We start from the raw sequence: 15594 nt of genomic DNA, 5'->3' as shown, positions 1-15594 counted from the left end.
ATACTGAAAAATAATTTTACTTGCACCCTTAGGCAAAGCAGGGTTTTCAGTTGGTCGTTAAAACAATCTTCTGGTAACACTACGGGCTCAATCAGTCTATGTGAGGTCCTCATGGACCGGCCAGTTCAACCTAACGTAACCTTAGGCAAAGCAAATCTCAAATTCTTCTTATGCTTTGCTTGCAAGAAAAATTGGGAGTTGGCCACTTTTCCACGTCCATAAAAATACGTGCAATCTACTCATAATGCATAAGATTGAGTAAAACGCATCTATAAAAAACTGCTTATGTGGCGGGGCTTTATCAGATAAAGGCGAATTCTCCCCAGTTCTATGCTACTGAACGATAGACACCTATAAGTTGAGAAATGGAAATGGCGGCCATTTTTTTTAATTACACTTGACTGTGGGGTTACATTAAATTGATTATATAGTTTGAGATGAAATTTGGGCGCATTGGAGAGAAAATCAAATTATGTATCTTAAAACCAATCTCTTTCCTATTATCTGTTTTTTGTGTCACTTTATACAAGCCAAAGTTGTTGAAAAAATTGTTGTTTTTTTGAAAAAATCTAAAGTATTAACGTGTAGAAAAAAAGCTGCCCTAATTTGAACACCCTAATGTTAAGTTATATACAAACTTGATTTACTTGAATGATTAGTAGTAGTACTACAATTGTTAGAAACAAGCCGACAGTGGACAATGAGAGCTAGAGGCGGCCGTTAGACTGCGTCCCTAATATTGTATTCATTATTAATTCTCTTCGTTTTCTTGAACGATTTTAGAATGGTAAAACTAATGAAAGAAATAATATTATTAAACTAAAAGTTAGTGCAAGTGATTGACAGTCATACCTATAAACAAAATTAAATATGTATAATAAATTTCGATCGACAAAAGTAGCTATATACATACATATATTTATGCTCTTGCATTTGCTGCAATACGATGCAAATTAAATTATTTAATACATACAAACACATATGAAATAATTCACACAGTTACTATTATTTAATATTTTTTCACACTCTCTTTTAGTCAAACATCAACATAATGATTCGATTACTCTGCTAAAAAAACAACAACAAGAAAACAACTAAAGTGATAACTGTCACAGCCGCTTCTGTTTATTGCTACTAAAGCAAATTGTTAATGATAAGAGATACTTCAAAGAGGAAACTTTTTAATAAAAAATGACTTCGTTGACTTTGTTGTCATCGACCTCACGATCCGTCAGCAATGCACAGTGGTGTTGTTTGTCAACTTTACTTCACAAATATTTATACGAAAAAGTCGACGACGGTCATCTTTGCTGGTTATTTGCAGTTTTTAAAAGAAATTTTAACAGTTTGACGGGCAGTGGGAAAATGCAGTTTGGAAGGCAAAGACTCGTTAATACTAGAGCTGCAGTGGATCGTTATTTTGGTGAGCCGATTGATGAGATTTAATAGGCGCTTTCCGCCAACATTGTTGATCAATCGTGGAGTGATAACTTTCTGAACGCACAATTGAACATGTTTGATCCACTCAACCGTTGGGATTTTACGTAAAATTACTGTGCATTAATTTTTTTCGCTACATTCGGTCAACGTGTTTATTCGGCTGTCTGACTGTTTGACATTTTGAAATGATTACCTTTTTGCTCTTAATATTGTCAAAAACAATTTTAGAATTCCTTTTCCTTAAAATTTAAGGATAGTTATTTCATTTGGCAGTTGGCTCTACTCGCCGTTTATAGAATAAATTTTCTATCACCCAACTGATGGAAACATGTTTTTTAACGTATCAAAAAAAAAAAAAAATGTGTTCGCTGAAAGTGCTGAAAGTTTTATGTATCGACGCCTCATTGGAAGTGACCGTTCCAAAACTCTATATCTTAGAATTCGTTTGAAGAACGGCCTATCTCAAAATGTATTGTAACGAATTTAGGGAAATTCTGCTTATTTTAAACTTTCTGCTAACGTTCGAATCGGTAAACAGTTGAATAAATCACTCCAATATTCTGTATTGCAAAATGGGCTTTATTACACTAATTTGGGGGTAGTACAATTATACTTCACTTCGCAACTGATAGCGTGTTTAAATAAAACTGATTAAACTGATTGTTCAGCTTGCGCTGCTTTTATACTCTCCGTTGCTTCTTTGCATATTTCTCCAAAGGTCTAGACGTTTCACCTTCTAGAACTCTTGTATCTCCTGCTTGGTAATTAGTTATATGAGTACATGCATATTTGTAGTTTATAGCTATATGCGTGTGTATGTGTGAGTAACTACTTCGGCTGATGACTTGATGATTGTTGTGCATTTATTTAGTAGCAGCTTAGTGATGCTAATATTCGTCACAGTATTTTTAGTAGTTTATGCTGAGATAGGGCTTTTTGAACCAAACCTGCACTAAAATTCCATTAGCACTTTTCAAAAGTTTGCGAGGATAGAAGGATTTCGGAACGAATGCCGAGATAGGGTGATACTCCTCTCATAAGGTGATACTTTCATATATGCATGTATACTAGGGTGGTCCTTAAAAAGAGCCGCTTCTTCAAGCGATAATACCAAGACCTCAAACTGTAACATATAAATTTTGGTCCCCATTAGGGACGGTTAAGGAATGTTTCAAAGTGATCAAAGTTCAAATTGCATTTTTAGTGAATTTCACGAAGTATACTGTTGCCATATAAATGCTTCGAACTCGGCATTAAAACTTTAAATTCCATACATTTGTATGTAATATTAAAACAAGTACTCACAAAATTAAGAAAAAAAGCCGGGTAAAGTTTTTTGAGGTATAATGTGCCAAATTGTAATTTATTGTTGTTATGCTTTTCTCGAACTAAAGTTGAGCTTTTATATTTCAAATGTATTAAGAGTGACCATTACGGAGCGATATAGAATAGATACGAAGTGCTAGGATAGAGCGTTGATCTCCAATGTCGGGAAGAACGTAGAGCCAGGTAGAGATAGCCGCAGATGTCAAAACAGAGATGGTGTAAGAGGGAGTAGGAGAGGCAAGGTTAGGTGGAGTTGGGCTGTGCGGCGGTCAAACGGTGGTAGAAACTTACCTAGTCTGCATTAAGCTTTTACCATATATTTACATAAAGTAAACTTGACGTAAGCTTTAATTAATTGAAGAAACACTGTGTAGCCAATATGACTGAGCTCGACCTTGCATAAATACTCCGAAGATCCGAAGTAAACGACTTTCGCCTAGAAAAAACTAAACAGTCAAGCATAAAGTGACTTAATGACTTCACTTCCCCAATGCAGCTGCAGCAGAAAGAGTCTTCTATTGGACAGATGCCCATCAGAACTTCAAACACCAAGAATAAATAAGATTTAGTGAGCCCAATGATTTTGGCAGATCACCAGTAATTCACTTTCGGCCAGAAGTATTTCGTTACCCTACAAGGCTATGTATAAATTTAGCATTTGCCTAGCAGTTTCGATGGCCAACGGAACTTCTGAATTCACTCCAGAACTTCACTTACTGGGTATAAGCGTGATAGTTGCCTGGGATATTACTATACCCCAGAACTCAGAAAACCCTAACTTGAAATAATTTGAAGCAATCGCAAGTGTGGTCATGCATTTCAAGATCAATTTCGATTGTACCACAGTCCAGCACAGACCCCGTCGCCAACCTTTCTTTCCAACTTCCACCCTTCCGTAAACTAAGTAGTTAGCTGGTCCCCTGCTCCAAGTAGGTCGCTCACCCCATTCCCCTTTTGAGGAAAATGTTGAAGCCACCTCAGAGAGCAATTGTCGGAACGCAATAATCTGTTCTGTCTGGAATTGAGTCGAAGTTGGTAAGAATGATAAAGTTCCCAAGATCAAAGATCTCATTTCCCCCTGGCCGCAGCCGCCTTGGCCGCAAAATCCCATCAAATGTGTTCACAGCATAACATTCAGAGCGATATATTTCTCCCAATCAGCGCCGTTCACCGTACTGACACCAGGATTTTGGTAATGATCGCTGTATCCAGTACATTTTACCATATAAACAGCCCATAGGAGTATTGGCTTGACTAAAAAACAAAAAATAAATGTAAGTCGCGATAACCTCCGAAGAGATTTTAGGCCGAGCTTCTATTCCAATTTGCGTCGTGCTCCTTTTTTGAATTCTTCCTACAAATTGGCGGGACGGCACCTACTTGTTTTATGCCGACTCCGAATGGTGTGTTTTCACTAAGAGCTTTTCATGGCAGAAATACACTCGTCAAACACTGCCGAGGGGCGAGGGGCTTAGAAAAATGTTCTTCTAATTGAAAAAAACTTGTTTCCAAAATTTTGATGTTGCTTTGCCCGGGCCTGAACCCAGGCTCTTCGGTTTGGTAGGCGGAGAACTCTACCATCACACCACAACGGGCTTGACTAATATCTCTCAAATTCAGTACACCACCTTTGGCGATAGGTCCCAGTTCTTGCCGATGGTCAGACCACATGACACGGTTCACTTATTCTCCATATCTAGATAGTTCTATTAAACATTGCACATGGTAGCTGCAAACGAACCACTAGCCTGTCACTGACTTATATCTCTAGAAGAGACAGAACCCTCCGTGTGGCGTGCCATTGAGCATCTATTTCTCGATTGTGGCTCCCTTCCATTCTGCTGCAACAGTTCTGTTGCACGAAAGTTTGTTAATGAATTGCACCAGAGTCCCTCGAATCCACAGCAAACCAACCATATCTTTTTCGATGCCCCCAGGCAAGACATTGTTAAAAGCCCCTTCAATATCTAGAATTGACCCAAAGATAGTTCGATTCCGACAGCAACCCCCGAGAAATCCCGTCCCGTATAGATCAATCTGGGGCTCAAACGTTTTTAGAGTACAGACAATAGACTGATTGACCTAAAATCTTTAGATCATAATTGAGAGCTAATACCGACCTTTGGAATGAAGGTAACTTTGATAGTGTTCCAGGATCTCGCCATATTGCGTCGTTCTAAACAATTAGTGCAAATTATGGCGTCAAGCGGCAAAACCCCTAAAGGCCTTCGAAGTTAAGCAGGAGTAATGCCATCCAGGCACTGAGACTTATAGGGCTTCAAATAATTAATAGCTTACACATGTTGGATTTCTCGCAGGATGATGACAGGCATTACAGCAGTGCTAAAAATTGCCTTGATGCAAGTAAAGTTCCTGCGCAGCCGGAACGTCAAGAAAATGACTGGCCAGTAAAAATCTATAGCTTCATCGTCCAGCCATCATTCACATTCCTCACGTGCCGAAAAAAGAAAGACGTGAGGCTGAGGTAAAAAGGACAGAGACGAATGGGAAATAAGAGGATAAGCAGTTGATTAAGGGATAAAAGGGTGAGGGACGTAACTGTGATAGAAAGGAAGGGTGAAGGAAAGCTTGAAAGATATGTAGTTGGGAAGAAAGGAAGAGAGGAGGGGAGAAGAAGGGAAAGACAGGACGTGAAAGAGAAAAGATTGAGAGTGAGAGATAGATTTTTTGAGCGTATTTGGAAAAGTTTTCGGTAGCAGCCGAGTTTTTACTAAGTATTTTCTCAGTAGTTTTCACTGAGTCATTTCACGGAGAGAAATTATTGAATCGATGACACAGATCTATCGGTACTGGATTAAATAACTTGGTTGTATGCAAATCTTCAATACTCCAGATTTGAGTTAGTTCATTATTAGATCTAAGCGTGGAATATGTATAGAATATGTATATATGTACAAACATGCATAAGTACTTAGTATATTTGCACAAACCGACTTGCCGCTTGTTTCGGGTGTTTTGTCAACATTGCATTTTTTTATACTCAGCTTGCTTTGCACACAGAGTATATTAACTTTGATTGGATAACGGTTGGTTGTAAAGGTATAAAGGAATCGAAATAGGTATAGACTTCCATATATCAAGATCCTCAGTATCGAAAAAAATTTGATTGAGTCCGTCCGTCCGTCCGTTAACACGATAACTTGAGTAAATATTGAGATATCTGCACCAAATTTGGTACACGAGCTTATCTGGATTGGTATTGAAAATGAGCGAAATCGGATGATAACCACGCCCACTTTTTATATATACATATAACGTTTTGGAAAACACAAAAAACCTGATTATTTAGTAAAGAATACACCTAGAATGTTGAAATTTGACATGAGAACTGATATTGAGACTCGTGATAAAAATTTGAAATTTTTTTTTAAATGGGCGTGGCACCGTCCACTTGTGATATAATGAATTTTACAAATATTATTAATAATAAATCAAAAATCGTTAAACCTATCGTAACAAAATTCGGCAGAGAGGTTGCCTTTACTAATAAGGAATGCTGCCCTCTTTTATATAAAAGATTTTTAAAGGGGTCGTGGTCGAATTAAATAAGCTATATCTTGCAAAAAAGAGCTTTATATCAATGGTATTTCATTTCCCAAATGGATTTATAACAATAATTAGTAAAAACTTCAAATTTTAAAAAATAGGCGTGGCTCCGCCGCTTTTACGACTAAGCAAATTTCTATGTTTCGGGAGCCATAACTCGAAGAAAAATTAACGGATCGTAATAAAATTGGGTACATAAATTTTCCCTATAGCAGGAAATATTTCTAGAACAAATGGACAGGATCGGTTAAAGACCATGCCCACTTTATTATAAAAGATTTTTAAAAGGGTCGTAGACTAGAATAATAAGCAATAACTTAGCAAAAGATAGTTTTGAATCAATGATATTTCACTTATCAAGTTTTATCGTAAGAGGAAATGGAGACATTTTTTTTTAAACGCGCGGTGCCACGTGTTATGTAGAAAAGTAATTTATCTAAAATGAAATATACAATTAAAGTTCACGCTGAGTATATGTTCGGTTACACCTGAAATTAGACACCTTTACTTGTTTTTTAAATATTTGACTGCCTGATAAGAAAAACAAAGCTGCCAACGAATAAATAATGGTTCCAGTAGAACGGCGTTTATTTTATGATAATGCATATACATATGTGTCTGTACGTACTTACGTACATATGTCTAATTCATTTAAATTTTGCGTCCTCGTTTACTTGTAAGTCACCCGCACTTGCACTTATCTACATGAAATGCTAAATTTTATTTACGAGATAAAAGTCACCACCCAACAATGCTCATTCATTTGCGGACAGTCAAGCGCGACAGTCTCGTCGTTTTATTACACTGCCGTTGTTCTTTGTATTATTTTTTTTATTTTCCAAATCAATAGTCTAAACGCGTGTTCTGCCAGCTTCTTACTTATTCACAAACGCTTTTTTTAGACATTCACACGATTTCGCATCGAAAAATGTCAACTCCTCAACAATCTAAACTCGTGCCGGTAGCGGAATCTAAACGCTTTATGACCGATTGTTTTCTAGCTGTAAATGTGCCTAAAGATCACGCTGAGGCTATGGCCGATCTCCTAGTAGCTGCTGATTATCGTGGTCATTTCAGTCATGGCATGAATCGTCTCGAAATGTATATTAATGATTTGACGATCAATTCAACAGATGGCGCTGCCATACCACAAATACTCAAAGAGACACTAGCCACAGCTTGGGTGGATGGACGTAATGGCTTGGGTGTAGTTGTTGGTAATTTTTGTATGGATTTGGCTATTAAAAAAGCAAAAACGGTTGGTGTTGGTTGGGTATGCGCCAAAGGTTCGAATCACTATGGCATTGCATCGTGGTATGTATTGCGCGCATTGAAGGAAGGTTTAATGGGTTTAACTGCAACGAATACATCACCACTAATGGCACCCACACGTTCGAAAGAGGCAGCATTGGGCACAAATCCCATATCATTTGGTGCTCCCGCAAAAGAGGATAAATTCTTATTGGATATGGCTACGACCGCGGTTGCCGTAGGTAAAATCGAAATACAACGTCGCAAAGGTGAACCATTGCCCGATGGTTGGGCGCAAGATCCAACTGGTAAGCAAACAAATGATCCGGAGCTAGCTTTCAATACGGGCTGTTTAATGCCAATTGGTGGTGCTGAAGTTACATCTGGTTACAAGGGATATGGATTGGGTGCTATGGTGGATATTATTTCGGGTGTTGCTGCTGGTGCTAATTACTCGACAAAGGTGCGCAAATGGACGCATACAGGCGCGAATACGGCAGCTGATTTGGGGCAGGTTTTTATTGCTGTTGATCCCAAATGTTTTGCGCCTGGTTTCGAAGATCGCATGGTTGACTTCAATGGACGACTAAGGGGCTGTGAACCGGTAAGTTTGAGGGAAGAAACACTTGAATAAATGTTAAAACGAAAAGTGAGAAGACGAACATCATATCATCACACGTGCAAAAGCATCAAATCTTAAGGGAGTTCAGAATTTCGTGGAAATGGTTTAGCATCATTGCAATTGCAAACTCTTGTAGTCTAATTTTAAAAATATACTAACAAAATACACTGTTGTGCACGTCATTGCAAAAAAAGCAACAACAAAAGCTGTCGTTTATCCTTTCCTCTTTGAAATCTAGAAATGTTAAAATATGTAAATTCAAAAAAATTAAAATTTAAGATTGCAAACGCACGAAAATTTGAACTCCATTAACTTAGTTTTAAAATAATTTAAGCTAGTAATACCTATATGACACTACTTTATTTTGTCTTTGATTCTTAGCTAGAAAAAGTGACGAAACTTTATTGGAAAAGTAAATTACAATAACAATAACTCATATGCGAAGACGAGACCAACATAACGCACAAAATAAATGACCGAGACATGTTACACATTTTTAAAACTTTATTTTTCGTCAAATATTTTCACAATAAAATAAAAGAAAATAATACGGAAAAATAATGGATTCCTTGTTGGCTTAAATGACTTCCCCAGCACGTTGATTTTCGTTTTGTATTTATGCACAAATTTTTCCAAAAAATTAATTTTTGATTGTTAAAAAAAAAAAATACAAAAAAAAAAAAAAAAAACAGCCGAATGTCACAATAGCCTAACGAAATACTAATGACTCATTTGTTTTTTAACAAACTAGATTATATTTTTCTTGTACTTTCCTTGTTTTTTGGAATATGCGCAAAAAATTGAGGAAAAAATACAAGAAAAATACAAGAAAATAAAGTATTGTCATATTGGCATAAGCAATGAAAGTAAATTGAAATAAAACTTAATGTGTAAAAAAAAATAAAAATAAAAAAATATTTATAATGAAACCAAAAAAAAAATAATAATTAAAATCCAAAAAAGTACATTTTTTATAAAACGAAAGAACATTAAGAGAGGAAAAAAAACTTAAATAGAGAATATGTAGTATAACATTAAATCAAATTATATAAACTAAAAGAAAATAAAAATAAAATAATAAATGAAGTGAAATAAAATAAATAAAAATAATAATATTAAATAAAACAAAATAAGAAAAGAATAAAACAGAGAAAACAATATAAAAAAATTAGAAAAAACATAAAATAAAAAAGTAATAAAAAAAATCAAAACAAGAAAAAATAGAACTGGGTAAGGTAAAAAGAAATAAAATAATCTAAAAAATTTAATTAAATGGAATATTTTAAAACAAGTAACATAAAATAAAAATAAAATAAGATAAAAGGAAAATAAAATAAAAAACATGAAATAATAAAATCAAATGAATTGAAATAAGAAATAAAATTCAAAAAGTGTAAAATAAAATAAAATAAAATACTATAAAAATTTAAATAAAATGAAATAAAAATGAATTAAAAATAAAACAGAATATAATGAAATAACATAAAATAAAAAAGAGAAAACAAAATTGCAAAAATAAATAAAATAAAAGAAAAAATAAAAAAGTAATAAAATAAAATAGAATAAAACAAGAAAAAAATAAAGTAAAATAAAATGGAATATAATAAAATAATATAACATAAAAAAACTAGATAAAATAAAATAAGATAAAAATTAAGTAAAATCAAATAAGATAAAATAGTATAATATTTATGATAAAATAAATTAAAATAAGAAAAAAAATAAAGTAAAATAAAATAACATTAAATGAAATAATAAAAAATAAAATAAAAAGTTAAATAAAAAAGCAAAATAAAATAAGATAAAATACAATTAAGTAAAATAAAATAACTAAAAAATAAAGAATATAATAATAAAAAATAAATAAAATATAGCAATAATAAATAACATAAAATGGAATAAAACGACTTAAAATAAAAGCCAATGGAACAAGATAAATAAAAATAAAATAAAAATATAAAAATAAAGTAAAGTAAATAAAAATAAAATCTAAATTAGAAAGTATTAAATATTAAAATACAGTAAAATAAAACAAAATAAGCACAAATATAAAAATATTAAATGAAGTGAAATAAAATTAAAAAAAAATGAAATAAAAAAATAAAAAAAATTAAATCGAATAAATAAAAGTAAGATAAAATGAAATAAAATTAAATAAAACATCTCAAAATAACAATTGTTTTTGTTTTATCAAAATTAAATAAAAAAGAAAGCAACAAAATAAATTAAAATGAAATAAAATTAATGTTAATAAAATAACTTAAAATCAAATAAAAAAGCATGCAGAAAATTAATGTAAAAAATTTTAAAATTTAATACAAATACCGCGAAATCAACATTTTTGTCAAAATCCTTTCAATAAGTTTTATTAAAAGAACTGCGTAAGTGATGATATGGTAAGAGGCGACTAAAATACCAAATTGATTCAAGGGGTTGTGTAGCGCAACCTTTTCAATGGGTTGCCAGCGCAATATATATCTTCTCCAACACAACCTCAACCTCACTTACACGTGGCGCATCTTGTTTCTTTAACATCCGAGGCTCTCCAAGTTTCTCATGGATCTAGGGGATGGGAGGACGGTATGGCCTAGAAGGTTTCATGTGGTCATACTAAATCGTTCCAGAGATGGTCGGGCTAGTACCTTTTTAATTGCATTAAATCAGATTGACTTAAATAAAATTAACACCCCTTTACTTCTTTTTAGACTGATCCATCAAAACCCGTATTAGTCGCTGGCGACAAAGAAGACATGAATATGAAAGCAGTAGATGCAGCTGGTGGAATTCAATACTTGGAAAATCAATTAAAGACTTGTGCGACTTTAGCAGAACGTTTAAATATTAATTCTTTAAGTTTTATTTAAGTTAGATATAAAAAATGTGCCTTTTATACTTTTGCACGCCATTGTAAACTATTATATAGCAAATATGTTAAGGTTAAGTTCGTATTTAAGCTCAAATATCATCAATTAAAACGCAGCTTTAACTTTAAATGACTAAATGTCAGCTAATTAATGTATATAATACGAAAATTAGATAATGTTGTTTGTGCATTTTTAAGTGCATTTAGATTTTATTTGTTTATTACTTAAATTTTTATTTGATAAGTAAAAACATTAAAGTTTAATCGAAATTACTAAATGCCTTTCTTATGTTTTCTTCTCTTGTTTGGCAGTAACAACGAAAAAAACTCGTTTGAGCAACCAAAGCTATCACAAAATTTAGTTTTTGCAAATATTTGCTATGAACAAAGATTAAGCACATACACACGTGTATACTTTTTTATGATATCTTCTTTTTTTTCCAGCGAATGATAGAAATTGTATTGGGTACTTTCGTTGATAAGAAAAACACAGATAATAATTTTGGATCTAAAATTCACCTTTCAATATTTATGAAAGTGTGTGCGATTTTTATTTAAAGATTGACAAAAGATTTGCAAGTTGTATGGAATAGACACATGTATGTATGTAGGTAGAATTCCTTACCAAATTTTACAAATACAGCTGTGACCAGAGAAAAAGCAGTAGACAATTTTTTCAAATTCATAAATACATTTTTTTTTTTGTAATTTTCGATATTTTAAGAAAAAATTCCCTGTATTTTGTAACTGAAACTTTGCCAACCATTCTCAAAAACGTTTTCGAAAAATTAGAATACTCAAAAAAATTTTATGTAAATTTTGAACTTGTCAAAAATCAGTGCGAATTTTGAGAGACATAGGCCTTGTACTTTGTTGGACTAAATTTTTTGATTTAATATTTCTTCGAAAACGTTTTTGAGTTTGGTTATCTTTAGCTTTAGTTACGAAATTCATAGGCGTTTTTTTCTTAAAAAATGTATACTTATTATTTAAGATTTCAAAAGCTTAACACCGGCTTATAATAATTGAATATTCAAGCAGGATAGTCTAGTGGTTAAGGCAACTGCAGTTTCACCGTGTGATTCGCGGTTCGAGTCTCGGCGAAACCTTTGATAACATTACGAAATTGCATCATGATGATTACGTGGAGGTTTACGAAATAGTACCATCGCAATATGCTAGTAAATATTTCTTTCTTTTCAGTTTCTCTTAGAAAACATAATAATTGAATATTCAATTATTATAAACCGGTCATGAATTCTGAAATAATAAGTATAAATTGAACACACCATTAAACAAACAAACATAAAAAATGTATAGTAACTCACTAAGTTCAATAAATATTGCCACCTTTATTTTTCTGTCCGCTGCTGAAACAACACTTGTGTGCACAAAAATAGCAGCAAAATATTTCATCGAATTGTTACAGAGATGGCTTTTCGTAACTCGATAACGAGCGAGAACTTGTATAAATTTTTAATTTTTGCTTTCCACAGTAAAAAATTTCGACAAATTGTGATGCTTTAAGAAATTAGTTTTTATTACGAAGTGAAGAAACAAACTATTCAGATCAGGATTCAATCACAAGTGGTTTGCTCGGTTGAAACATTTTTTGAAATCCAGCTATCTTGCTCCCAAATGGATTTATAAGTTATGTATTTATGGAATCGTTTTTATATTTGGAAAACTCGTTATACGGCACGCTTCCATGAATATTCAAACGGAAAAGAGCTTTACGAAGTTTTAGAATATTGTGACGCATATTAGCATCACTAAGCTGCTACTAAATAAATGCACAACAACAATAAAGCAGCCACTCTTATGTAGAAGGCGACGAAAAGATATCTCACACACACAAATATGTAGTCATTAGCCGAAGTAGTTACGCACACATACACACGCATATGGCTATGGGAGAGGCGTGGGCTACAGATATACATGAATATAGCTGGTAACTAACCAAGCATGAGCTACAACGCTTCGCGAAATTACTAGATCTTAGGAGAAATGGATGAACGAGTAAACCGAGAGTATAAAAGCAGCGCAAGCTGAGTAATCAGTTGATTTAAGCACGTTATTGGTTGTGAAATACTAATCCTAAGGTAATCTAAATAAATACCAGTTTTAAATACTAAATATTGGAGTGATTTATTCAACAATTTAGCGATTCGAACGTTAGCAGAAGGTATCAAATAAGCGGAATTCCTCTAAATTCGTTACAATATATAGCACTCCCTGCGTAGCACGACCGGAATTAAGCTGAACCATTTTGTCAAAGTCAAAGTGTGAATTTAAAGTTCTAAGAACATAAACCATTTTTCTTTTTATACTCAGCGTGCTTTGTACACAGAGTATATTAACTTTGATTGGATAACTGTTGGTTGTACAGGTATAAAGGAATCGAGATAGATATAGACTTCCAAATATCAAAATCATCAGTATCGAAAAAAAATTTGATTGAGCCATGTCCGTCCGTCCGTCCGTCCGTTAGCACGATAACTTGAGTAAATATTGGAAATTTTTTTTTAAATGGGCGTGGCACCGCCCACTTGTGATAAAATCAATTTTACAAATATTATTTATCATAAATCAGAAACCGTTAAACCTATCGTAACAAAATTCGGCAGAGAGTTTGCCTTTACTATAAGGAATGCCTTGAAGAAAAATTAACGAAATGGGTTAAGGACCACGCCCACTTTTACATAAAAGATTTTTAGAAGGGTCGTGGACGAATAAAATAAGCTATATCTTTGCAAAAAAGAGCATTATATCAATTATCCCAATTAACAATAAATAGGAAAAACTTCAAATTTAAAAAAATGGCGTGGCACCTCCCCTTTTATGACTAAGCAATTTTCTATGTTTCGGGAGCCATAACTCGAAGAAAAATTAGATTTTTTTTTTTCAGTTAAATAAATAAAAAAAATGTTGTCTTTAGCTTTAACATTAAAGTACGTGTATTTAGAATATGATATGAAAAAGGTTACATTAAAAACTCAAGCGCATGCGTCGGCTTTTCTTTGCCATTTCATCTAAAACTTCATCAAAGGTAACAATTTGATTTGTGAAAAGAAGAAATATAGCGCAAAGCGAATTTCCGAGTAAAAAACGGTAAGGAACTGTTGAAGTGAATTACACGAATCAATGTGTGTTTCCTTATTTAAAAAAACATATGGTGTACCACTATTAATGTAGACATTTTTTTAAATTTAATTTATTCTTTTTTAATTGAAAGAAAAATACCAGGATCCACACGAGGAAATATAGGTCGCCGAACGCGTCATGCAAATGCTGCGGCATTACAAAGGCGATCGCAGACTCCAGATGAACGAGCACAAGCTAATGCATCGCAGCGTGAACGTAATGCACGAAATAGATCTGTTGTACCTGAAATTATGCGTGCTGCTTTTAATTACAACAGTCAGATTGATTACAGTATGTACGGAAATATTGGAATAATGGACGCAATATGTCCACATTGTGATGCGGCTAAATTTCCAGGTGAAACGGCCGGCATGTGTAGTGCTAATGGCAAAGTGAGATTGCCAGCCTTAAAAACTCCACCCGAACCATTGTCTTCATTAATTTTTGGGACTTCTGAAAATTCGAAGCACTTTCTGAGTCATATTAAGCAATACAATTCGGCATTTCAAACTACTTCTGTTGGTGTTACTAACTTTATTAGAGATAATTTTATGCCGACGTTTAAGGTAAATACTTAAACAGGATTGTCCCAATCAATCTGAATCATAAAAGTATTCTATAATTTTAAAAATTATTATGCAACATATACCTAAAATTGCATACATGTTGCAGATTCAGGGCCAAATTTATCATCAAGCTGGTTCGTTATTGCCATACCCGACGCTGACTATAAATTTTTGCAAATTTATTTTATTGGTGATGAAAATCGTGAATTGAATCAACGTTGTGCAATTGGTTTAAATACAAGACGAGAAATTGTTTGTGAGCTACAAAGGTTTTTCCATCAGCATAACGCATTAGTTCAATTGTTCAAAATTGCTCTCGATCGTATGCCATCTGATAATCACAAAATCGTAATAAGGGCTGATAGAACACCCTTTGGAGAGCACGAAAGGCGATTCAATGCACCGAAAATTGATGAGGTTACAATTGTAATTCTTGGTGATCAGTTTCAATCCCGTGATATTATACTTCATCGCAGAAATGAGCAATTGCAACGTGTTTCGGAACTTCATCGTAGTTACGACGCATTACAACACCCAATATTGCATTGGAAAGGTGACGATGGCTACCATATATGTACTTCATCGAATGGCAGAAAAGGGGATTGCCGCACGCACATATACTAATTTGGCTGGTACATAAAATAACTCCGGTTCAAATCGATAACCTTATATCAGCCGAAATTCCTGATCACACTGCTGATCCTCAGTTGTCGTTAAAAACATGATACATGGACCGTGCGGTGAACTAAATGTGAATTCACCATGTATGATTGATGTAAAGTGTTCGAAACGATACCCAAGGCAATTTACTTCAG

The 15594-nt window shown here is 33.5% G+C and overlaps 2 protein-coding genes across 4 annotated transcripts in view; one reads left to right on the top strand and one right to left on the bottom strand.

Annotated features, from left to right (window-relative positions):
• The window catches only part of Trmt112 (tRNA methyltransferase subunit 11-2), a 123450-nt gene that overhangs the window by 35122 nt on the left and 72734 nt on the right, over positions 1-15594 (bottom strand). The window lies entirely within an intron of this gene.
• On the top strand, positions 681-13630 carry LOC137251939 (uncharacterized oxidoreductase YjmC). Of its 3 annotated transcripts, XM_067786977.1 has the most exons (5): positions 681-787; positions 1037-1423; positions 7236-8188; positions 10747-10835; positions 10912-11042. In XM_067786977.1, the coding sequence occupies exons 2-4, from the start codon at positions 1192-1194 to the stop codon at positions 10795-10797; spliced, it is 1236 nt and encodes a 411-aa protein (XP_067643078.1). In that variant the 5' UTR covers positions 681-787; positions 1037-1191; the 3' UTR covers positions 10798-10835; positions 10912-11042. The 3 variants fall into 3 exon arrangements, with proteins under 3 accessions (XP_067643078.1, XP_067643075.1, XP_067643077.1); XM_067786974.1 differs by lacking the exon at positions 10747-10835 and having other exon boundaries at positions 10912-13630; XM_067786976.1 differs by lacking the exon at positions 10747-10835 and having other exon boundaries at positions 693-825; positions 10912-13630.

This window comes from Eurosta solidaginis, chromosome 5 (assembly GCF_040869045.1).
Source record: "Eurosta solidaginis isolate ZX-2024a chromosome 5, ASM4086904v1, whole genome shotgun sequence".
NCBI classification, from domain to species: domain Eukaryota; kingdom Metazoa; phylum Arthropoda; class Insecta; order Diptera; family Tephritidae; genus Eurosta; species Eurosta solidaginis.
Note: the sequence above shows the minus strand (reverse complement) of the source record. Positions and strands in the feature narration are given on the sequence as shown.

Excerpts from the sequence above, each read along its gene's own strand:
- LOC137251939 (XM_067786974.1), top strand. The coding sequence starts at position 1,192 with ATGACTTCGTTGACTTTGTTGTCATCGACCTCACGATCCGTCAGCAAT. Across the intron at positions 1,424-7,235 it reads TGCAGTGGATCGTTATTTTG|ACATTCACACGATTTCGCAT; the intron begins GTGAGCCGATTG and ends CGCTTTTTTTAG. Across the intron at positions 8,189-10,911 it reads GACTAAGGGGCTGTGAACCG|ACTGATCCATCAAAACCCGT; the intron begins GTAAGTTTGAGG and ends ACTTCTTTTTAG.